Below are 23408 nucleotides of genomic sequence, written 5' to 3'. Positions count from 1 at the left end.
AAAAGTATTCAGTGATGACGTCATGAAATTCTTGTGACATCATATCCCTTACGTCACCGCTCTTAGACTAAACACCGCTGATTCTCTACGAGAGTCGTGACTCTGTGGGACTGCTGTAATCGTTTTTAAAAAGATCTTGGAATTACTGTTATTTGCTTTAAAAAAAATAATGGTGTACCGTCCCATTTTCAAGTTGTGTTGATGTGTTCATTTTGGAGTCAGTTCTCAATTTAATTTTAATTTTTAATTATAAATATATGTATGTATATATTTTAGAGCTTCTTTCACAAAACATTCCTATATGATTCTACTATCCAATGATATTACTTCATTGTACAAATCAGGTTTCCTTCATATAATATCGAGCCATTTACCACATATTATCACATAAGTTTAAAAAAAGAGCAGGTAAACTAAAAGAAATACTGTATTATAATTTACTTAAAGCCTATATTTACAAACGATGTACTTAATTCTTTTACACATCACGAAGTCTTCGACTTCTTAGGATCGGACGGTCCTTCCTCGTCAGACCCTTGGAAGATAGGTTTCGGCTGAGTTTTCTTATAAGCCGGAGCTACCCAGAAGGGATTCTCTTCTGCATCTTTAGCATATTTCAATATGGCCTCCCTCGGGTCCTGTTCATCGTTAACTCTCTTACTCAGCCCCAAATTCCTGATGACGAATGAGCTCAGAGTGCTACCCGAAGCAGCTACTCTCCCACCCTGCCCTGAAGTTATGGGCAGGTCTGGTCTGTGTGACTTAACCGGGTCCAGCCTCTCTTTTTCCATCTTTTTCTTGCTGGTCCGAAGTTTTTCTTGTCTGAACAGGGGCAAAGCGTGCGGGGTTATGATCTGCTGTGTGCTCACCACCTCAATAGTGTCCTTTTTCCTGTGCGTCTTTATTATACAGAGCTTGGCGCCGCGGAGACTTCTCTTTTTATCGTAATAGCATTTCACGACGCCGTTGCCGCATCCGACGAATATCTGATTCAATTTCGGGTGCCACATCGCTTTGATGACGTGGGACGAACTGACCTCAATTGTGTTGACCTGTTCGAAAGTTTTCGTGTCCCAGAATATCAATTTGCCCACCTCTTGGCCACGCTGGAGAGACTCGCCCGTGAACACCATAGAGTCGTCTGGGCTGAAGGCGCAATCGGTCTGTTCGTATCTCGAGAACAAGTCCGCAAACACTTTGATGGGTTTCTTGAAGTTCCTCAAGTCCCACAGTTTTAGCGTATCATCGTTGCTGCGAGTGGCCAGGTGTTGCCTTAAGTATGAGTACGCGATGCTCGTGATCTCCGTCTGTTTCTGATGAGCGTCCCTGAGCAAGGTCGTGGTGTTGACGAAGTTCTTCCTGTGGTCCCACATCTGGATGGAGCCATCGAAACAGCCGCACGCTACAGTGTTACCGTCTCTGGAGAATGTGCAGGCGGTGGGGTTGGTCTTCAAGCCGCCTTGCTGACGGGGTTTGATGACGGATTTCTGTTGTTTCGGATTTTCCGTTAGCCAGAGCCTGAGCGTTCCATCTTGAGAGCAGGTCATGAACTCCTCGCGGATGTGAGGGTGCCAGCAGCCGCTGTTCAAGGACGCCGTGTGACCTTTCGTCCTGCAATGCGATTTATTCTGGTGTGAACTCAAGTTTGATAAATATTAAGCTTTGTGATAATAATACTCTTCTATTATTTCGAAGTCGACGTGGCCTAAAGGATAAGACGTCCGGTGCATTCGTATGTAGCGATGCACCGGTGTTCGAATCCTGCAGGCGGCCACCAATTTTCGTAATAAAATACGTACTTAACAATTGCTCACGATTGACTTCCTTGTAAATGTCTATGGGCTCCAGTAACTACTTAACACCAGGTGGGCTGTGAAATCTTCCATCCATCAAAGCAATAGAAAAAATTAGCTTGGTCTGTATGTTTGATGCCTGATATTTAATACAATGACATGTTAGTAGACATATGCAGTTTTATTTACTTATTATTGTGCAGAAAGGTGAACAATCATACTTCACTAACCTAACTAATCACAATGTGATCACCACCACTCATCTTGAGACCTGAGATCTAATCTTCAATTGTATATTATAATTGCTCTACCACACTTAATACTGGAACGAGTGACGTCGGCTTAGGGGCAGAGATAGGTAGATTTTGTAAAAAAAAATTTATTGCTTAGATGGGTGGACGAGCTCACAGCCCACCTGGTGTTAAGTGGTTACTGGAGCCCATAGACATCTACAACGTAAATGCGCCACCCACCTTGAGATATAAGTTCTAAGGTCTCAAGTATAGTTACACTTAAACCCACTTTGCCATATCCGTGATATACTGATCTCCTTTCACGCATTCCAAGACTTCAAAACCGTCTCTGTCTAGTACTTTAGCTTGTGCTGAACCGCTGACCACGAGGATCGAGTCTCCTGTAGCTGAGTACTGCAGGGCTTTGATAGGATGGTTCTCGCAGGGCTGAAGAGTGCGGAACGAACGCATTGACGAGTCCATACCTAAAAGAGTACTTTGGTTAAGTTGATTGCGTTGTACACACACACACACGCACACACACACACACGCACACACACACACACACGCACACACACACACACACGCACCCGCACGCACGCACGCACACACACACACACACACACACACAGACACACATATACACACAAGCCTACTCTTTGACTTATTGGAACAGATGCTGCGTGAAACACACACTAAACTAACATGTTTCAAGGTAGGAAGTAGCAATTTGTGCATGTGTATATAGACATCACTACATAGTATAAAACAAAGTCGCTTTCTCTGTTCCTATATCCCTATGTATGCTTAAATCTTTAAAACTATGCAACAGATTTTAATGCGTTTTTTAAAAAAAAAGAGTGATTGAAGAGGAAGGTTTATATGTATAATAACATCCATTAAATATTGGAGAAATACTGTTATCAATCATAAATTACAGTTCTCTAAGCGAAGTGAGGGCGGGTCGCTAGTTACTCATAAAGTAAACTTTTCTATCATGATTTGATAGCTGAAATTAGGATTATGGACACTACGTTTTGTAGTTGAATATGAGTTTTGTTTACTAAAAATCAAGGACAATACTTAAAAAGCTAATATCAAATATTTATTGCTTTTGAAATAAATAATGTTAAATATTGTGTTCGTAATGTCAGAAATGTAATGTCAAAGTGTTTTAACAATGATTCCCAGTCTTTTTACCTGCAAAATCCCAGAAGGATACATCGTAATCAATGGATCCAGTGGCTAGTCTAGCTCCAGAAGGATCGGCAGCAAGTGCTATCACTGCTTTTGAACCATGATGCATTTCTACCTGAAAAATGTCATACTCTTAATTTAATTACCTTGACCTATATGTAATAGTGTAATGGATATTAATGTAATCTATTTTTTAAAGTAATCCTAACTAACTTTAAGAGTCAGTTCAATTAACTGTATACCGAGAACGAATGATAATACAATAACTTTTATTGTAGGTTTAAAAAAATTAACATATAACTCAGCTTGTCTTTGTGTGTATTTTTATTAGTTTAAAAAGGTGTAAGTTATTGGCGTTCATCTGACATGAATGCGACATACAGGAGTATTCGTTTTTTTATCCCTACCTAATTGTTGGGTGCTTTTTTTTTTTTTTTTTATTTTTTTTTATTGCCCTTGTAGGCAGACGAGCATACGGCCCACCTGATGGTGAGTGGTTACCGTTGCCCATGGACTTCAGCAATGCCAGGGGCAGAGCCAAGCCGCTGCCTACCGCTTAATACTCTCCACAAGCCTCGTTTGAAGAAGGACATGTCATAGCGCTTAGCTTAAAAGAATATTCCAGCTACGGACTGACTGGTAGGTGACTTCACATGCTCAACTTGAGAAAATTGCTAACACTGACTCTAGCAAGTGCTGTGCTTTGCTAAATCTAATACAGTCTAAAAAAGTAGCCTTATTCTAAAAAGTTATTTCTTATATCATCGGCTACCTATTAGTGAAAGTCCGTCAAAATCGGTCCAGCCATTCCAGAGATTACCCAGAATAAACAGACAGACAAAATAAAAAAAATGTTATTTTGGTATATGTATTGTATATATATACTTACGCATTTAGTAAAAAATGATTTTTTTATTATTACAAACAGACACTCCAATGTTTTTATTTATTTAGATTAGGTTATGAATATTGTTCGATTGAAATGTTTAATTCACATCCTACTTGGCCATTTAAACTGCCACACCATAAAATTTTTTGCATAGATGTGTGGTTAAGCTCATAGCCCATCTGGTGTTAATTGCTTACTAGAAGTTACCTTGAGATATGAGTTTTAATGTCTCCGTTTTTACAGTACAAAGGTTGCCCCACCCTTCAAACTGAAACGGATTACTGCTTCACTGCAGAAATAGACAGGGCGGCGGTGACCATGCCGACTCACAAGATGTCCTACCGTCAGTAAAAGTTGTTTTTCTACTTCACCACTACGTCATTGTTATGGCTTAACAGAGTTTTCTTTAAATTTAGAATCTTACCTCATGTGTATTTGGTATTCTGTTTACCAAACTTATTTCTTCATCATCAGAACCACTCAGCTCGTCATAGCTATCCTCCTCTTTATCTTCTTCTTGTTCTTTACTCGCGTCCGGAGACATCGGCGGTAAAGGTCCTATTAATCCTTCGTCATCATCTTTTGAAGGATTTTGGTCAACATTGGCCAATGTGGGTCCAATAGTATTGCCAACCTGGTCATCAGAAGATGAATTTCTATCAGCATTCAATTCCGCTTCCAACCTCTTTTTGTTGGCTTCTTGTGCAGTTTTCTTTGCTTGCTCAACTAACTCATCTAAATTGAAATTTTTGGCTTTTTTACCAAAGTTTTTAATGCCCATGACTTGTTCTACGTGCTGGCTCTCTAAATCGTCGGCGATTTCTTCAATTTCTTTTTGTTCTTGTATAGGAGTTCGACCAAAGGTTCCAAATCCTGCTGGCGATTTCTTTTCATTTTTATCATTAAATTCCTTTGCTTTAGTAAAATTTAGACTTATTTTACCGAACGATATGGGCTTTTTACTCATTTTCACTCACTTTTTTCTCAAATAGCAACTTCTATTAAAAAAGTCCAAATATTTACATGTTCCGTGCATCTAAATAAAATTTAAGAGAATTACTTTGTGGAGACATAAAAAAGTTTTTATATATTTTGACAATTTTATAAACAAAAGTTTGATTGTAATTTTTTTTATTGATTTTACACACTGCAGAGAAATAGATTTTCTATAGTTCGGAATTGCAATGTTAATTAAATACAATTAATACATAAAAGTAGCCCGTACATACAATAAACTTCATTTCAAATTGACACTTCATCTTCTTCACATTTTTTTTAAGGGATTTTATGACCTGGTAACTGAGACCTTTAAGTCATGTCTTATTTTAATTTATATACATATTTTTAGGAAAAATGATATTATGGAGTGAAATAATATGAAGATGATTAATTTGAGACATTAATCAACTGGGATGAAATTAAATGAAATGAAATTGGATGAAATATAATCTCAGTAAAATGGTGGTCATTTACTAAGATTTTTTCAGTGGGCTTTTTGGAGGATCCCGAGAAGTTACGTCCAGCGGCTTTGTTTGATTTTTCCACTTTCACAGATATTAAACAGTTAATAAACCACCATTATTACACATTTAAACCCAAAGAAACACTAAATAGACAAAATAAAACAAATCACACAACTTCACTCCTCGCGTTCCCGCCAAAAAGTCCGTCTTCTTCACAGTTCTTGACTTTGACACAGACAGTAGGTAGTAGTAGTAGTAGTCGTAGTAGTTTTATTTTTCCAAATGGAAAGGCAAGGGTATCACACGATACAGCCTAATCTTTTATATATATATTTTTTTTCTTATGAAATATGGTATTATGAAATGAAATGAAGCTGATTAATTTAATATGAAACATAGGATGGCATGAAATGAAATAAAATTAATTGAAATGAGATGATATGATATGGGATATTTTTATGAAAAATGATAATATGGAGTGAAATGAAATGAAGAATTAGAGACATTAATCAACTGGGATGAAATTAAATGAAATGAGACGAGATGATATGGGATGAAATATAAAGTAAAATGGTGGCCGTTTACTGAGATTTTTTCAGTGGACTTTTTGGAGAATCCCGAGAAGTTACATCCAACGGCTTTGTTTCATTTTCCCACATTTGTGCACTTTTACAGATATTTTTAAATATAAGCCTCCAGTATTACGTAAATGTGAAAATTTTTAATGTCCTTTTATTTAAAGATTTAACTGAAATCGGTGGACTTTGACAGTACAATGTTTCAATTATCTGTCAAGTGTCAATCTTACTGCAAAATTTTGAATTCTCGGTCTAGAATTCGACAAGTTATTTTAAATATTTTTCAACTATTTTTAGAGATCACTTAGGTAAATAAATGGTGTTATTATTTTATTTCACGCCCCAAAAACCATATTTATTTATTTTTACAGTCGTCTACCAAGTTAATTCAGAGCGTTAATGCTTAAAAACAGTAAACAAAATAGGTATCTAAATTAAAATATATTAATTTCCCTTTATTGTATTATTTGGCACTACGAAAACACTTTATTACATTATTTAAAATTCTGTATCCATTGCTGGTTTTATAGGCTGAAAATCTCTCAATCTCAGGCGGACGCGAACATCAGAGTAAACTAAATAAAAAAAATCGTTTCATTGAATTGAAATAGTGGGGGACTCATTATGTTTTTCTTAAACTTTTGACATTGTCAATAATGTCAATCCATACAGATCTACGTCGGTCGGCGGTCGAATCATGTTATTCGCTGCGTTGTTGTGTTTTTTCGTGGCCTTCGCATCTGGATATGTCGATAAAGGTATAATATTAATAATGCACTCTTCAATACTTATTCTGGTTAAAAAATAATAAATTAAATTTCTTTCATGTGTTTTTGTTATAATAATATTTAAAGAGGAAAAATATTTTTAATTTTTTTAAAATTCATATACGGAATAAGGATATTCTTATATTTTAATTCATTTTAGTTGATTTGTGTTTCATTTTAAGTATGTATATGGCAAAGATATGAAGATGTATTTAAATTTCTCACTAACCAAAGTTTTGATGCTCTAGGGTCGCCACCACAATGGAGTCCAGTATACACAGTAAAGGGACTCCTAAATATACCCTATGCTGAACTGCATGAGCCATTCTATGCTTGGTAAGTGAACATATCGCACATACGGTGCTATAAAGCTACATGCAATTTTTGTTATCACTTTTTTTTTTCTTCCTACCTGAGCTGATAGCTTTGAGAGGCTATATCAGCGTAACCGTAACTAGTAGGTGAGCTCACGGGGCTCAAACCTGAGGACGTTGCTAACACGAACCCTAGCAAGAGCCGTGCTTCGCAGAATCTATCACCGGACCAGAAAAGCGACCCATTGAGAAGATCCGGCGAGAAACTCAGTGGGCTGTGTCTGAGTGTTAATTTACTCGTCGAGCCCTTCGTCGCAAGCGACGGGTTCGGAGAGAATGATGACTGAGTTTTTAACACTGAACTGAATATGAGAAAATACATTTTTTAATAGTTATTAGTGAGACGAAAGAGATGTTTTGGTTTTACTGATGAAGTTTGTAGTTCATTTTATTTCTAGAGCCTAGCAGAACTATATAAGAGTTATATTATATGATGTTGAATTTTCCAACGTTTCTCCTGAAAAATTACATAATTTGCATAACTGACTTAATTGCACCGTATGTGCGATATATAGCTGTTTAGCTATTCAATGTGATTTCAACCTTTAAGCTATAATATTCTTACAATTTTTCTGACCTTATTTTACTTATATATTAGTTTAAATGCCTATGGATGTTGAAATGTTGTTGCCCACCGCAGGACATAATACAAAAGTCTCAAATCCTATCAAACATCCTATCCTTTACAGCAGAAATAAACAAGATATGGCCTGTATTGGTATATCTTCCGTGTACGAACTAGCAACATGACCCATTTTTGTGTGGGTGTTAGACTCTTCAGAGGATCACTGCATGTATTGGTGGTATGTGGAAGAGAATTAAACCCACTAAACCACACCACTACTGCTCTTCAAGCATCCAATCCTAATGAGCCAAAATCCTCATAGCATGAAGGATAATTAATTAGCACTGGCCCACATAAATTTCACCACATTGCTTCATAAACTGCAAACCAGCGGTCACAAATGTTGGCCCACTTGATCGGCTGGCTACGTAAAGCCTTACTACGTAGTAAGGGCAGAGATTGTCCAGCCTGTGATTACTCTTTGTCGTAATGATAATGTGCAGAAAGAGAGAGAGCATTGCCTTGTGTGCTCCTTCACCAGTAATGAAACTAAAATTGACAAGGTTTGACTGGCAAGTCTTTGGACAAAATCTGATGTAACTTTATACATTTAAAAGCATGCAATTAAGTCATAAAATTAATACAAATAGTTTTTTCTTCGGGTGACGTCGAGTGTGAACACAAGTGTCTTCGAAGTTTCCCGGTGTTTTAATTAATATTATTTGTTTAAATTGCTGTTGACTTGCGCTACTGATTCGTGTTGGTGTTGGTATATATCTGTTGTGCCGTGAGTGTAAATATATTGTGTTTGTTATATTATTAAAAGGTAAGAATCATGGATGACCCGCACGATCCCGGGGGAGGTTATAAAGGACCACGTGCGCCCCACTCACAAAACTTTTCTTCTCAGATGGATATAGATCCACCCAATTCCAGAAAACGACCACCACAGTCTGAGGAAAACATTCCCCCTAAAAAAACGATTACTAATCTTTCACAAACTTCGCCGTCGATTCAGTCCACGTACACACATCCCGATTTTGTTGAACGTAAGACCCGATACTGTGAAGATGACATTGCCCCTTTTTTAGTCCACGTTAATAAGACGGTAACAGATGTGTCTGCTGGTCCCACCTTGAAACCCATCAAATTCGGACACTTTCTATTCAGAAACAGCATAAAAAATGTAATACAGGATGGTGTGAAACGCATTGGCCGCAACAGGGTTTCAGTGGAATTTAAATCTGCTGCTGCGGCTAACGCTTTTCTAGAACACCCAGCACTTCAGCCGGCTAAATTTGAAGCGAACATCCCATCTTATAATGTTACACGAATGGGAATTGTGCGTGATGTTCCAGTAGAATGGACTTTAGAGGAGCTGGTCCAATCGGTAGAAGTTCCTGCTGGCTGCGGTGCAGTCATTAAAGCACGCCGCTTGAATAGGAAGAAAATAGAAAATAATGTCCCTACCTGGATACCTACCCAATCTGTAGTTTTAACTTTCTCTGGTCAAAAACTTCCAAATCGGATTTTCTGCTTTTTTACTTCTCTCCCAGTTGAAGTTTATGTCCTTCCCATTATCCAGTGCAACAAGTGCTGCCGATTCGGCCATATTTCAACGCAGTGCCGATCAGCCCCTCGTTGCTTTATTTGCTCCCAACCCCACGAAGGAATTACCTGCTCGAAGTCATCCCCTCTATGCCTGTTCTGTTCCGGCCCCCACTCTGCCACTGACACATCCTGCCCAGAGCACAGTCGACAAAAATCGATCAAATTAGTTATGTCACAGGAAAGCATCTCATATTTAGAAGCATCGGCTAGGTTCCCACAGGTGAGAAGATCATTTGCAGATACTGCCCGAATGACTCAATCATTTCCGTCCACGTATCCTCCGACAATCCACACTGATCTCTCTCAGCCACTCCATCCCAATTCTCAGTCCTCTTCTTATAAGAAGACTGTTAATATAGCCCGACGCCCATATTCTGCTGCTCTAAGCCCAGGCTACGATAGAGAAGCCCACTGTCGTATTGTAGATACTCCAGCCTCCACCACCCCCAATGGATGCGCTCTGTTATCTCCCAACCCCCCTCAACAAGAAAATCTACTAGAACTTCTCTTGTCCACCCTCATCAACATCATTTCGAAAATGAATGATGTAGCCCTACCGAACAACGTCTATCAAAAACTGACTCAGCTGATTTCGATTTTCAACAATGTTCCCAACAATCCTACAGTGGAATTGTCGCAGCATTAGATTAAAAAAAGCTGAACTGATTTTTCTCATAAATAAGCATAACCCCTTGATTTTTGCTGTCCAGGAGTCACGCCTACTCCCGGGCTCCCGCTTCAGGGTTCCCGGTTTTGCGTGCCTCCGGGATGATAAGAACAACGGAAAATGCGGTAGCTGCATTTTAGTTTCGAGATCCATCCCATATTCCCAGATCACCCTCCCTCCACATGACAGTAACTGCTTCAATGTAGTGGCTGTTAGAGCCTTAGATATATCTTTTTTATCCGTTTATATACCTGATCCTAACATGTCCATCCTAACAAATCTATTCTCAATCATTGGTGCCCTCCCCCCTCCTGTTGCTGTATTGGGTGACTTTAACATCCACCACAGTTCATGGGGTTGTTATCAGAATGATTCCCTATCCTCCGCCTTCCTTGACCTAGTTGATGACCACAACCTCTGCATCCTCAATGACGGCTCCCCCACACGTAGAGTTCTTCCTGGCCAGAACCCAAAATCCGCTGTAGACCTTTCTCTATGCACTCCAGCCACCTCTTCGCGCCTCACATGGCTTACGCTGTGCAATACGCATGGTAGTGATCATTTCCCCATCCTTATGTCCTTTCCTGACTCCTCTAATTATATACTCCCTCCTCGCAACCCTCGACTTAAATTTAATTTGTCGAAGGCGGACTGGACCCTGTTCTCTCAGTCTGTTGACGCTCTTTTGGTTCATCTTTCCCCAGTCCCCCATGAGAACACCCATGCTGCTTACTCCATCTTTAGGAATGCTTTACTTTCAGCAGCAGAGACAGCGATTCCTACTAAAAACGCTTCTAGGGGTAAAATCCCATCACTTCCCTGGTGGGACTCTGACTGCTCTGATCTATGTAAACAACGTAAAGAAGCCGAGATGGAGTACGCGTTACACATGTCTCCAGCTAAATACATAAGTTATAAAGAAGTAGCTGCAAGGACAGTCAGAACACTATCTGAACGAAAGAGACTGGGCTGGAACATGTTTTGTGAGTCTCTTTCTCCCAGTTCCCGCCCTTCTTTGGTCTGGAATAATGTCAGGAGATTTCGCGGATCCGTATCTGTAGACCACAATTCTTCTTCGAACGACCCATCGGTTTGGATCGATTCATTCTCATGTCGACTTGCTCCCCCTTACGTTCCCACCTTAGCTGAGTCCTCTTCCCTTCCCCCTCCGCATTCACCTACTCCTGATACTCTTGTGGCCCCTTTTTCTCTGGACGAACTAACTGCAGTTTTGGAGTCTCTTAAGGACTCGTCCCCGGGAATCGATGGAATACCTTATTCATTCATTGTCAAATGTAGCTTTACGTCCAAATTAATATTTCTAAACATATTAAATAATATTTATTCTTTAGGAATCCCTCCAGATGAATGGAAAACCCAAATAATCGTCCCTATCCTCAAGCCAGCAAAACCTAATAACGAGTCAAGTAGCTACCGTCCCATCGCCCTATCATGTACCATGAGCAAAATTTTAGAACATCTTGTTAAAAATAGATTGGAGTGGTTTGTGGAGAGTAGAGGCATCCTCCCTGCAAGTCAATTTGGCTTTAGGAAGAGATTGAGCACTATGGATAGCGTAGGTTGCCTTGCAACGGATATACGCATTGCTCTCTCTAAAAGAGAGTCCTTGGTCGGGGTTTTTCTTGACATTGCATCCGCATACGATAATGTCCTTCTTCCTGTACTCAGGCAAAAAATGCTCCAGCTGAGTATCCCAGAGAAGATGGTTAACTTCATATCTAATCTATTTTCATCTAGAGCCATTTTAATTTCTTGCCAAAATTCTTTACTTCCTCCTAGACTTCTATGGAAGGGCCTCCCTCAGGGATCAGTTTTAAGCCCTCTATTATACAACTTGTATACCTACGACCTAGAACTTTCGGTAAATTCATTCTGCAACGTACTACAATATGCGGATGATTTGGCTCTATACGTCTCAGTCAGGGACTTAGGGGATGCCTCTGCTCGCCTCAACTCCGCTATTAACTATCTCCATGACTGGTTAGGTAATCATGGTCTATCCCTTTCAGTTGAGAAGAGCAGTGTAGTGACATTTTCTCGCATGCGATCTATTCCCGACGTCATTGTCTCGTTTGATGGCAAAATATTCCCAGTGCGAAACTCAGTAAAATTTCTCGGAGTCGTTCTTGACTCGCGTATGACTGGTGTCCAACACATTAACCACATCATCAAAAAGTGCGAAAAGAACATCCATATTCTTCGCTCCCTGTCAGGCGTATGGTGGGGATCACACCCCTACACTCAAAAACTGTTATATAACGCCTTGATTCGCAGCCATTTTGATTATGGCACTCACATTCTAGAACCTTGCAATAAGTCTGCCTTAACCTCCTTGGACAGGATCCAATCAAAGTGCCTACGTATCATAATCGGAGCAATGAAGTCTTCCCCCATTAACGCCCTTCAGGTTGAATGTGCAGAACCCCCCTTGCACTTGAGGAGACAATACTTATCGGACAGATTCATTTACAAAAATTTTCAGCTTTCTAACCACCCCCTTATTTCAAAGTTACATACTCTTTCGGAACACATCTATTTCAACAGTTACTGGAATCATAAGTCCCACCCATGCCTCTTCACCAGTTTTGTTAAGTTTATCAGCCTCCCCTGTCCCGTCTATCAATGTAGGTTAAATCCATTATTCCTCACACCTTATAATGCAATTCTATACCGTCCGGACATTGTTCTAAATATCGGAATAAATAAAGATGACCCCGGTGCAAACGCCAAATTTAACTCTGTCGTCAATAGTAAATGGAACGGTTGGCATACTATGTTCACTGACGCATCAAAAATAAAAGCTGACGGCTGTGTAGGCTTCGCTGTCTGGATACCGGAGTACAAAATCATTTTAAACTTTAAGTGTCCCCCTCAAGCCTCGGTTTTTACAGGAGAGGCGCTAGCTATCCTTGAAGCCCTGATGTATATAGAATCACATAAGCTACACAACACGGTGATATTCACCGACTCTAGAAGCTGTCTACAGGCAATCCTTGCAAACCAACTCAGATCCAAGTCAAAACTCCCTTTTGTTCTGAAAATTAAAGAAATTCTTTTTCGGTGTCACGTGTCTGGCATAAAAATCACCCTAGCTTGGATCCCGGGACATAGCGGTATAGTGGGTAATGAGGGTGCTGATCAGTGTTCTAAGGATGCCACGACAATAGGTAGTGATATTCATTACACAACCTATGCACAAGATCTAACGTCTCTAGCCAAGGCCGATCTCATATCGCGCTGGAATGAAGCGTGGAACCTTTCGAAGCGCATTAAAGGCAAACATTACGCGGATGTTCAAGACTCGTTGCTCGTTCGGCCTTGGTTTTTTAAATACAGGAAAGCCAACAAGAGAGTCACGTCCACAATATGTAGGTTAAGATTAGGTCATGCTTGTACCCCGGTTCACCTAGCTAAAATAAGGGTCAAGGATAGCTCCCTATGTGAGTGTGGGCTCGACGAGGGATCAGCAGAACACATTTTCTTTAACTGCCCTAGAAGACCTTCCCTTTACGAAGTTCTACCGGACATTATCCCCAGACCGACGAATTTCAAATCTTTGTTGAGCCTTGTACATACAACTTTTGTAAATATTTTATGTGAATATGTTCACCAGAATAACATTAGACTATAAGTTGTTTGTCCTTACTAATCTTCTGACAATCTTTTCTGTAACATATATATATATATGTATGTATATGTATATATACATATATTGTTTGTCCTGTTTTAGGTTAGTAATTCAACAGTTGATTACTTTGTAAAATAATAATAATTAAAATTGATGTGACCTTGTGCAATCACGAAGCCCACCCAACAAAAAAGAATCCAAACTTCACCAAAAGACATCAGCTGAGCATAATCAAAACCACAGACTATAAAACTTGACTTTGGCGAAATCAAAAAGGACCGCCATTACAAAAGAAAATGTAAATGTAATACAAATACATTTCACCTCACTATCATGACAGAGGCAATAATAAAGTCTGCTGTTAGATAGTTTTTAGCAAGACCATTATAAGGTGAACTCCAATTATAAGTAAATCCATGTTATTTACTCTTAATTAAAACTGGTTAATCTCGAGACACATTTAACATTGTGTCTCGAGATTAACATTAATTATTCCCTTGCACTGTTTGTTGTATGTTAGTTGAACTCTTATCATGAGGTTATTGTGGTTTGATAAGACACTGGTGTTCATAAATATTTGTCTCTTTATTACAGTTTATGTGTTATAGGGATAAATTATGTGGATAAATATGAATATTTATCGGAGACAAAATAGGTATTATGAAATATGGGTTTCGGTTTTGCAAATGAAAATTTTTGGGTGAATTATTTGGTATTAATTTGTTCTCTAGAGGTCATACACATCACAAAATGGATACGTGTGTGGGACCGACGTGTGAGTGGTCCGTGGTCAGTGGGTGGGACGCTATACCGTTATGAGGTCCCTGCATTGAGGGGTATATAGGACTAGTAGAATGGCCACCCGGTAAAGAACTCCCTTAAACTCTCATCTGGACGTCCGATCCCCGGGACAGGAGTAGTTCCAACTGTAAAAGTAGTTTCATGTCTAAATCAATTTAATGAGTTTTTTAATATTCTAAGATGGGTGGACAAGCTCACGGTCAAACTGGTATTCACTGGTTACTGAAGCCCGTAGATATCAACAATGTAAATGCCGCCACCCACTTTGAGACATGAGTTCTAAGGTCTCATAGTATAGTTAGAACGTCTGCCCCACCCTTCATACCGAAACGCATTACTGCTTCACGGCAGAAATAGGCAGGGAGGTGGTACCTACCCACGCGGACTCACAAGACGTCCTACCACCAGTAATTACGCAAATTATAATTTTGCGGGTTTGATTTTTATTACACGATTTTATTCCGTCACAGTGGAAGTCAATCGTGAACATTTGTTAAGTATGTACATATCGACGCTTGAAAGGCAAACTTGACTAAGCGACAATGCGTGAACTTTACAGTAGACTAATTTAAAGTTGAAATACCTGGAAAAAAAATTTATTTTAACGAATCTAGCTGTAGTAGAATCTAGCTAGTAGCTGTAGGATTGAAATGATTTTAATAGACCTAGAAATAAATTTTTTTTGCGCATCGAATATGGTTATTGCCTATCATTTATGTACAAAGCAGTTATTGTCGCTTAGTCACGTTTGCCTTTCAAGCGTCGATATATATTTCTTCTAAGTCTCCGCTTTTACAGTACAACTATCTGCCGACGCTATCTAGACTGAGATATAGATAAAAAGACGAAGACGAATTATTGGAAATAGCCCAAAAGAAACTTTTAGTCTCCATTGGCATCACGGTATAATGTATATATGGACCGTTTATTTTGAAAGTGGTGTAAGTTCGTTTTCTTTTGTTTCGAGAAAATTAAAGGTTGATATATACTATATTTGTTGATTTCAAAATACAGGCAAATCATATGAGGTCTGGCTATGCCACCTACCTCTGTCAATTGGACTTACACCACTTTCATCTTCTTCCTATTCGTACACTCTTGACAGAGTGGTCGTGGTCATGCATCAGTCGGATACGACCTGCTCATGACTCTCGTGGGAAATTAGTGCAGTGGTTTCCCGTTGCCTTCTGCACCAGCATTTTAGGGGGTATTTGATCCCCAAGGTTTCTGACGCCTCTTCCGTACAGGTTGTCCTGACGGGTGTGTATGGTTATACCGCCATTGCTCGGTCGCCATTGCCCCGTTCGTTCTCTAGCAGGGAGCACCACGGCAACCTGTTGGTCGCCGCCGCCATCCGGCGCGTGCAGGTGGGGTTGACAATAGGGCCGGTGAAGGTAGCATTCCGATCTCCCCTTACTCCCCCTTACCACTTTCATAATCGATGATTATGCAATTTCATTTACCGACCGATTTTAAGTTGTACAAAACATGGGATTTTTTTTTGAGAAATTAGACACGGATTAGTTATATATATAAAAATTACATTAAATTAAGCATGAATTACGTGATAGCTCATTTTTCTCAAAAATGGACTTAGACCACTTTTTTTTTGTTGCTTAGATGTGTGGACGAGCTCACAGCCCACCTGGTGTTAAGTGGTTACTGGAGCCCATAGACATCTACAACGTAAATGCGCCACACACCTTGAGATATAAGTTCTAAGGTCTCAGTATAGTTACAACGGCTGCCCCACCCTTCAAACCGAAACGCATTACTGCTTCACGGCAGAAAAACCTAGGCGGGGCGGTGGTACCTACCCGTGCGGACTCACAAGAGGTCCTACCACCAGTAATTACGCAAATTATAATTTTGCGTGTTCGATTTTTATTCCACGATGTTATTCCTTCACCGTGGAAGTCAATCGTGAACATTTGCTGAGTACGTATTTCATTAGATAAATTGGTACCCGCCAGCGGGATTCGAACACCGGTGCATCGCTCGATACGAATGCACCGGACGCCTTATCCTCTAGGCCAGTGATTATCAAACTTATTTCTTTTACCGCCCCCTTTGAAAATCAATTATTTTTCAGCGCCCCCCATTTTTTATACACCCCTAAAACTTTAAAACCACAATTTCATTAATTTAATTAATAAATGTTGTATTAATTTTAGTAAATGTAGTACCACGTAGTACATAATTATGTATTTGTAGATGCTATTATTGTTTCTTCATATTATTATATGTCCGTACATTGCTACAGAGCGTGTATTTACAAATTTCCAAAGTAAAAATGAATTCTTCTCATCAATATGTTTGTTTAAATTCTTCTGAATCACCAAAATAAATTACTAGTTCACTGTACTATTACTATGCTAATTTATTAGAACGAAACTATTTTTGTTGAATATCTTTCTCATTAATATAAGATTCTCATCATAAGATAATTAAAAAATTATATTTCGACTAGTAAATAATACTACTAACAATAATAACTTATTAAACTACGAATAAGCTAAACTTGGAAGTCGTAGAGGATTTCATTTATCTGGGCTTCGTCATAGCTAGTAATGGATTCTCCGAAAAGGACCTCAGAAGGCGAATCAGTATGGCAAAGAGAGCTATGTCCCAAATGGACCGTGTTTGGGCGGACAGAAAGATCTCGAGGAATACCAAAAAGCAGCTCGTCACCTCCCTCGTCTTTTCCATTTTTCTCTACGGCGCAGAGACTTGGATCCTCAAGAAAACCGATCGCCAACGCATCGACGCGTTTGAGATGTGGTGCTGGAGGAAAATGCTCGGGATTCGTTGGACAGAACACAGAACCAACGAATCCATTCTTACCGAGCTCAAGATTCCAATGCGCCTCAGCACTACATGCGCGCGGAGAAGTTTCGAGATCTTTGGACATATCGCCAGAAAGAGAGGTGACAATCTGGAAAAGCTGCTGGTAACAGGCAAGGTATGCGGAAGAAGTCACAGAGGCAGAAATCCAATGCGCTGGTCGGACCAAATACGCTCCACTCTCAATATCTCACTCCACGTTGCTATCCACACAGCCGAGGACAGGCAGGAATGGCGCAAGATGATGCAGGAGAAAGTTATTAGAGGAGGCCACGACCCTCAGCACTGAGGATTATCGACGCAAGAAGGAAGGAAACTACGAAAAATAAATTAATATCATTTCGTATTATAGATAAATATGGGTAATTTTTCATAGAATTTTAGTTTAAAATTTAGAACTGGTTCAAATAAAAACCGCCGCTTAGGCGTGAGGTGAGCGTTTTTATTATTTGTAATAATTAATAACTATACTATTCTATACTAATATTATAAAGAGGAAAGATTTGTTTGTTTGTTTGTATTCAATAGGCTCCGAAACTACTAATCCGATTTGAAAAATTCTTTCACTGTTTGGAAGCTTCACTATTCCCGAGTGACATAGGATATAATCTTTTTTGAAAAAAATTAGGTATCCTTACTAAAACTCCAATAATTTAACCCAAGGTGTAAAAAAAATTTCCTAAAATATTCTTTACGTCGCGTACCTACGAAAACTATTGATGATAGAATAAAATAATGTACTACGACTTTGTAGAAAACATTATTATTTACAAAAAGTGTCGCGACAGCATATGTCTAACTATTATAGTTATGCCGCAATAAGTGTTCTTTTATTTAAAAAAATGCCCCTGGTAAGACACGGAGTGCCCCCCTACCTTCGCCGACTGGTGGCTCCCTACTTGGAGGACAGATTGGTCACGTGTACTGGACACGGTGGGATCGTGCACAGGCTCCCGGTCGTGCGCGATGTTCCACAGGGGTCGGTGCTCGGCCCCCTTTTGTGGAATATCGGGTATGACTGGGTACTGAGAGGTGCCCTCCTCCCGGGCCTAAGCGTAATCTGTTACGCAGACGACACGCTGGTCGTGTCCCGGGGGGGTTTTGCTGAGTTTGCTCGTCTTGCTACCGTTGGGGTGGCGCATGTCGTCGGCAAAATCAGGAGATTGGGCCTCGACGTGACACTCAGTAAATCCGAGGCCATGTAGTTCCACAGGCCCCGGAGAGTGCCACCTGTCGATGCCCATATCGTGGTTGGAGGCGTCCGTATCGGGTTGGAGTGCAGTTGAAGTACCTCGGCCTCATTCTGGACAGTCGTTGGACCTTCCGTGTTCACTATCAGAACCTGGTCCCTCGTTTGTTGGGGGTGGCCGGCGCGTTAAGCCGACTTCTTCCCAACATCGGGGGGCCTGACCAGGTGACGCGCCGTCTCTATACGGGGATGGTGCGGTCAATGGCCTTATACGAGGCGCCCGCGTGGGGCCAGTCACTGGCCGTGCGGGTAGCGAAGTTGCTGCAACGGCCGCAACGCACCATCACGGTCAGGATCATCCGTGTTTATCGCACCATCTCTTTCGAGGCGGCGTGTGTACAAGCTGGGACGCCACCTTGGGTCCTGGAGTCGGAGGCGCTCGCCGCTGACTATCAGTGGCGGGCTAACCTTCGTGCCCGGGGCGTGGCGCGTCCCAGCCCCAGTGTGGTCAGAGCGCGGAGGGCCCAATCTCGGCGGTCCGTGCTGGAGTCATGGTCCAGCCGGCTGGCCGATCCTTCAGCTGGTCGTAGGAGGCGATTCGCCCGGTTCTTGTGAATTGGGTGAATCGTGACAGAGGACGCCTCACTTTCCGGCTCACGCAGGTACTCACTGGGCATGGTTGCTTCGGTGAATTCCTACACCGGATCGGAGCCAAGCCGACGGCAGAGTGCCACCATTGTGGTTGCGACTTGGACACGGCAGAGCATACGCTTGTCGCCTGCCCCGCATGGGAGTGGTGGCGGCGTGTCCTCGTCGCAAAAATAGGAAACGACTTGTCGTTGCCGAGTGTTCTGGCATCGATGCTCGGTGACGACGAGTCGTGGAAGGCGATGCTCGACTTCTGCGAGTGCACCATCTCGCAAAAGGAGGTAGCGGGGCGGGTGAGAGATGCACAGGCCCGCCCCCGTCGAGCGGGGTCCAGGGAGGCGGATCTCGCCCAAGCCCTGGCCCTCTAAGTGTTTCGGGTCTCCCTCACATGTCGGCCTGGGGACCGGCGAAGGGGGCCTAAGAAGACGACGTGCAAGCTGCTCTGCATACGTTTTACGTATGAGCATCCGGGTGATGGAAGGCCGGCTATCCCCAACCCACCCTGGTTCTGACCCAGCGGGGTATTCCGTAGGATAGATCATTCTACCCGGCGCCATCTAGGCGGGCTTCGGACAGCCTGCCAACCGAGAGGGCTGGTGGTCGTGGCGCCGACGACCGCCAGTCCGGCATCCCGAGGGGGAGGGTGATGGGAGAAATGTGCTCCGCACTAAACACTTCACTTTCCCCCTTTGCCTTTTCATGAGCTCTGTCTCATGCGACGTTTGGATGCTGGTTGTTGAGCGACAGGAGGTTTTAGTGGGTTCGATTCCGACATGCCCCGCCTTCCATCCCCAGTGAAGGGCGGAAGTCCGGCGATTTCCACCTGACAAAAAAAAAACGTGTGGCACTCGGGAACTGCGGCGGTAAAGCTATTGCATAGCATTTTTTATCAACTTATGACATTATAATTAGACAATGATAATTTAATATTAAAACAATAATAAAACAAGACCACGCTATATTAAACCTTAATAAAGGCAAAACCTTAACTGTCCCCTTCACACTCATAAACTAAACCGCGCGAGAGAGAGATGGGCAGACTTTTCATGATGCGCATGCAGGGTGACGTCACGCCACTCGCTTATTCACAAACACTACACAAGCGCAACGTGTGAATGTGTTGAACGCGAGCTACATGGTAGGCGGAGTGAGGTGTGTTAGGTTTTTTTCGTTACGGAATTTCATGATTCGGTCGCCGCGCTCAAGGCCCGCGACAAAAGCTATGCAATAGCTTAAAAATGTATGAACTTGCAATAAAATCTCTTTGGCTATACTATTTGTATCTGGCTGGTTTTGGTATCATTAAAAGTTTAAATTCGAAAGAAGATAATTCCAAATTAAAATTAGGAAGATGTGTGATTTTTGTTTATTTTAAGAAGATATTCGATACATTTTAAAATTTTACTACAAAAAGGGTAAAAAAGCAACGCAAGCCGTGAAAAAAAATTGCGTTTTGCAAATTTGATTTAAGCGTTTTCAATCCGGAAATTTTGATGTCAAAAACGCACGTCGCTCTGGTCGCCTTATTACGGATAAAATCGATGCCATTTTTGAAAAAGTGGGGCAAGATCGGCATATCAATAGTTACAACGTAACTGAAGAACTGGGAATTGATCACAAAATAGTTATGGCGCCTTTGAAAAAAACTGGGTACACAAAAAAGCTCACTGAAAGAAACCTAATGAACCGTGTACTCATTTGTGATTCTTTATTACGACGTAATGAAACCGAACCATTTTTGAAGAAGCTGATAACTGGTGATGAAAAGTGGATCACGTACGACAAGAACGTACGAGAAAGGTTGTGGTCAAAGGCCGGTCAGGCTTCACAGACTCTGGCGAAACGAAACGAACTCTACTGCGAACAACTGATGAGATTAAAGCAAGAAGTTGAGAGAAAGCGGCCGGAATTAATCAACAGAAGGGGTGTGGTTTTTCATCACGATAACGCTAGACCTCACACATCTTTAGCCACTCAGCAAAAATTAAGAGAGCTTAGCTGGGAGGTGTTAATGCATCCGCCGTATAGTTCTGACCTTGCACCTTCAGGTTTCTACCTGTTTCGGTCTCTTCAGAATTCTTTAGGCAGTGTCAGGTTAACATCACGAGAGGACTGCCAAAACCAATTGTCGCGGTATTTTGATCAGAAGCCCCAAAATTTTTATAGCAATGGGATCATGTCCCTACCTACAAGATGGCAAAAAGTTATCGAACAAAATGGTACCGACATACTTTAGTTAAATGTGAATAAACTATATTAAAAAATGTTGTGAATTTTCTTAAAAAATGCGATGAAACTTTTTCCCCAACCTATTATTATATAGAAATAAAATAGTAAACAATGTTTACAATAAGTGAGCTGTTTAGGCTTACTATACTATTATACTATTTGACATTGGACGGTAATGGATAAATTGTAAAAAATTATAATCTAAGACAAGTTTTTGAACAATAATTATATACGCATTTCCATTTTATATAAAAATTATGATTCTTACATCAGTAATTTCTTATAAAATGCTAGGAAAATGCTTTAAAATGCCCTTATGTTAAAAACAAGAAAGAAAGTAAAGAAAACCTCAATTTGTGTTAGTTTACGTATGTGTAATATTTTAAAACTCTGCATGGTAGTTTTTTTTCTAATGTTTAAAATAATTTCTGGTGTAATGTAATGTAATTAAGGTAAAATTGCTCTAATTTTTTAACTATCATCGATCATGTTCCGCAGAAACTTGTTACAACTTGATTGCGTACGGTGTGTGGGCTATCCTACGAAATCTATGTTAATTATTTTAAGTTTTTATAAGATCATACAGGGTAGAAATATAAACTAATTATTCGTTATAGTGTAGTAGGTGAGTTTTAATTTTAGTAAAATTTAAAATACTATAAAGTAAATGAAATTACAAATTTTACAGCGCCCCCCTAACCCACATCAACGCCCCCCATTTTTTCCTGGGCCCCTTAACGCCCCCCTCTAGGTTTCAAACGCCCCCCAGGGGGCGCTATCGCCCACTTTGAGAAAGACTGCTCTAGGCCACGACGACTTCAAAATAAACGGTCCATATATGTATATAAAGCAACTATCCTTTGATTTACATAAGTAAACACGATACGAAAGTTGACACAAGCAAAGGTTAGCTATTATCAGTTTATAACACGAACGTACATACATATCAAACGAATCTCTCGTCATAAATATGTAAAGAATCATTAACCCTCGCCTTGTTCTAGAAACATCTTAAAACAACTTAGTGACTCATTCTTCGTTTGTTATTAGTACAATAAATTATATCTATTAAGCCCACTGAGTTTCTTGCCGGTTCTTCTCAGTGGATCGCGTTTCCGATTCGGTGGTAGATTCGGCGAAGCACTGCTCTTGCTAGGGCCAGTGTTAGCAGCACTCCGGTTTGAGCCCCGTGAGCTCACCGACACGTTAGGGTGAAGCTGAAATAGCCCCTAAAGGCTATCAGCATATGTGGGAAAATAGAAAAGAAAAAGAAAAAGAAACATGAAGCATGAAACAAGATCCGAATATATTGTCGATTCTTCTTAAAATAGCAATCTGCAATGTATCATGTAATAAAGAATATGAACTAATTAAGAAACAAATATTAAATAAAGGTGTGAAATAATAATATTTTATCTATATTTCTATACTAATATTATAAAGAGGAAAAATTTGTTTGTTTGTTTGTATTGAATAGGCTCCGAAACTACTGAACCGATTTGATAAATTCTTTCACTATTTGGAAGCTACACTATTCCCGAGTGACAAAATTAAGGATCCTTACTAAAACCCCTTTTTTTTTTTTCCTACCTATGCTGATAGCCTTGAGAGGCTATTTCAGCTTCACCCTAACGTTTGTAGGTGAGCTCGCGGGGCTCAACCGGAGAGTTGCTAACACTGACCCTAGCAAGAGCAGTGCTTCGCAGAATTTACCACCGGATCGGAAACGCGACCCACTGAGAAGATCCGGCGAGAAACTCAGTGGGCTGTGTCTATGGGTTAGTTCGCTCGTCGAGCCCTTCGTCGCAAGCGACGGGTTCGACGAGGACGGTGACCGGTGCTTGTGGTGCCTAAGAGCACCGTTAATGGATCAGGAGGATCCGTAATGACGTGCTTTGGGCGACGTCGACG

At 40.7% G+C, this 23408-nt stretch overlaps 2 protein-coding genes and 1 long non-coding RNA gene across 8 annotated transcripts in view; 2 read left to right on the top strand and 1 right to left on the bottom strand.

Annotated features, from left to right (window-relative positions):
• Window positions 1–409: 409 nt before the first annotated feature.
• LOC101737950 (gastrulation defective protein 1 homolog) lies at window positions 410–6315 on the bottom strand. 4 transcript variants are annotated; one of them, XM_062674429.1, is made up of 5 exons: window positions 6161–6315; window positions 4537–5148; window positions 3227–3338; window positions 2316–2511; window positions 410–1611 (listed from the first exon to the last, which is right to left on the bottom strand). In XM_062674429.1, the coding sequence occupies exons 2-5, from the start codon at window positions 5077–5079 to the stop codon at window positions 486–488; spliced, it is 1977 nt and encodes a 658-aa protein (XP_062530413.1). In that variant the 5' UTR covers window positions 5080–5148; window positions 6161–6315; the 3' UTR covers window positions 410–485. The 4 variants fall into 4 exon arrangements, with proteins under 4 accessions (XP_062530413.1, XP_062530411.1, XP_062530414.1 ...); XM_062674427.1 differs by lacking the exon at window positions 6161–6315 and adding an exon at window positions 5338–5775; XM_062674430.1 differs by lacking the exon at window positions 6161–6315 and having other exon boundaries at window positions 4537–4582; window positions 4712–5379.
• A 71-nt stretch (window positions 6316–6386) lies between these two features.
• LOC101737724 (digestive cysteine proteinase 1) overlaps window positions 6387–23408 on the top strand; it is a 35158-nt gene continuing 18136 nt past the window's right edge. The window contains exons 1-3 of one of the 3 annotated variants that reach the window (XM_062674433.1): window positions 6387–6461; window positions 6684–6911; window positions 7169–7256. In XM_062674433.1, the coding sequence (XP_062530417.1) occupies window positions 6851–6911; window positions 7169–7256 (149 nt within the window). In that variant the 5' untranslated portion in view covers window positions 6387–6461; window positions 6684–6850. Of the gene's footprint in view, window positions 6462–6537; window positions 6579–6683; window positions 6912–7168; window positions 7257–23408 lie in introns of those variants that run through there. The other 2 variants (XM_004925968.5, XM_021347891.3) reach the window with 2 other exon arrangements.
• Window positions 8514–22952, top strand: LOC134200799 (uncharacterized). The gene is made up of 2 exons (XR_009975865.1): window positions 8514–8685; window positions 13889–22952. It is a non-coding gene; the product is annotated as an uncharacterized LOC134200799 (long non-coding RNA).

The sequence above is a fragment of the Bombyx mori genome, chromosome 20 (genome assembly GCF_030269925.1).
Source record: "Bombyx mori chromosome 20, ASM3026992v2".
Lineage (NCBI taxonomy): Eukaryota > Metazoa > Arthropoda > Insecta > Lepidoptera > Bombycidae > Bombyx > Bombyx mori.
The sequence above is the reverse complement of the archived record's forward strand: the minus strand, read 5'-3'. Positions and strand labels throughout refer to the sequence as shown.

Excerpts from the sequence above, each read along its gene's own strand:
- LOC101737950 (XM_062674429.1), bottom strand. The coding sequence starts at position 5,079 with ATGAGTAAAAAGCCCATATCGTTCGGTAAAATAAGTCTAAATTTTACT. Across the intron at positions 2,512-3,226 it reads ATCCTTCTGGGATTTTGCAG|GTATGGACTCGTCAATGCGT; the intron begins GTAAAAAGACTG and ends GTACTCTTTTAG. Across the intron at positions 1,612-2,315 it reads TATATCACGGATATGGCAAA|GACGAAAGGTCACACGGCGT; the intron begins GTGGGTTTAAGT and ends ATCGCATTGCAG.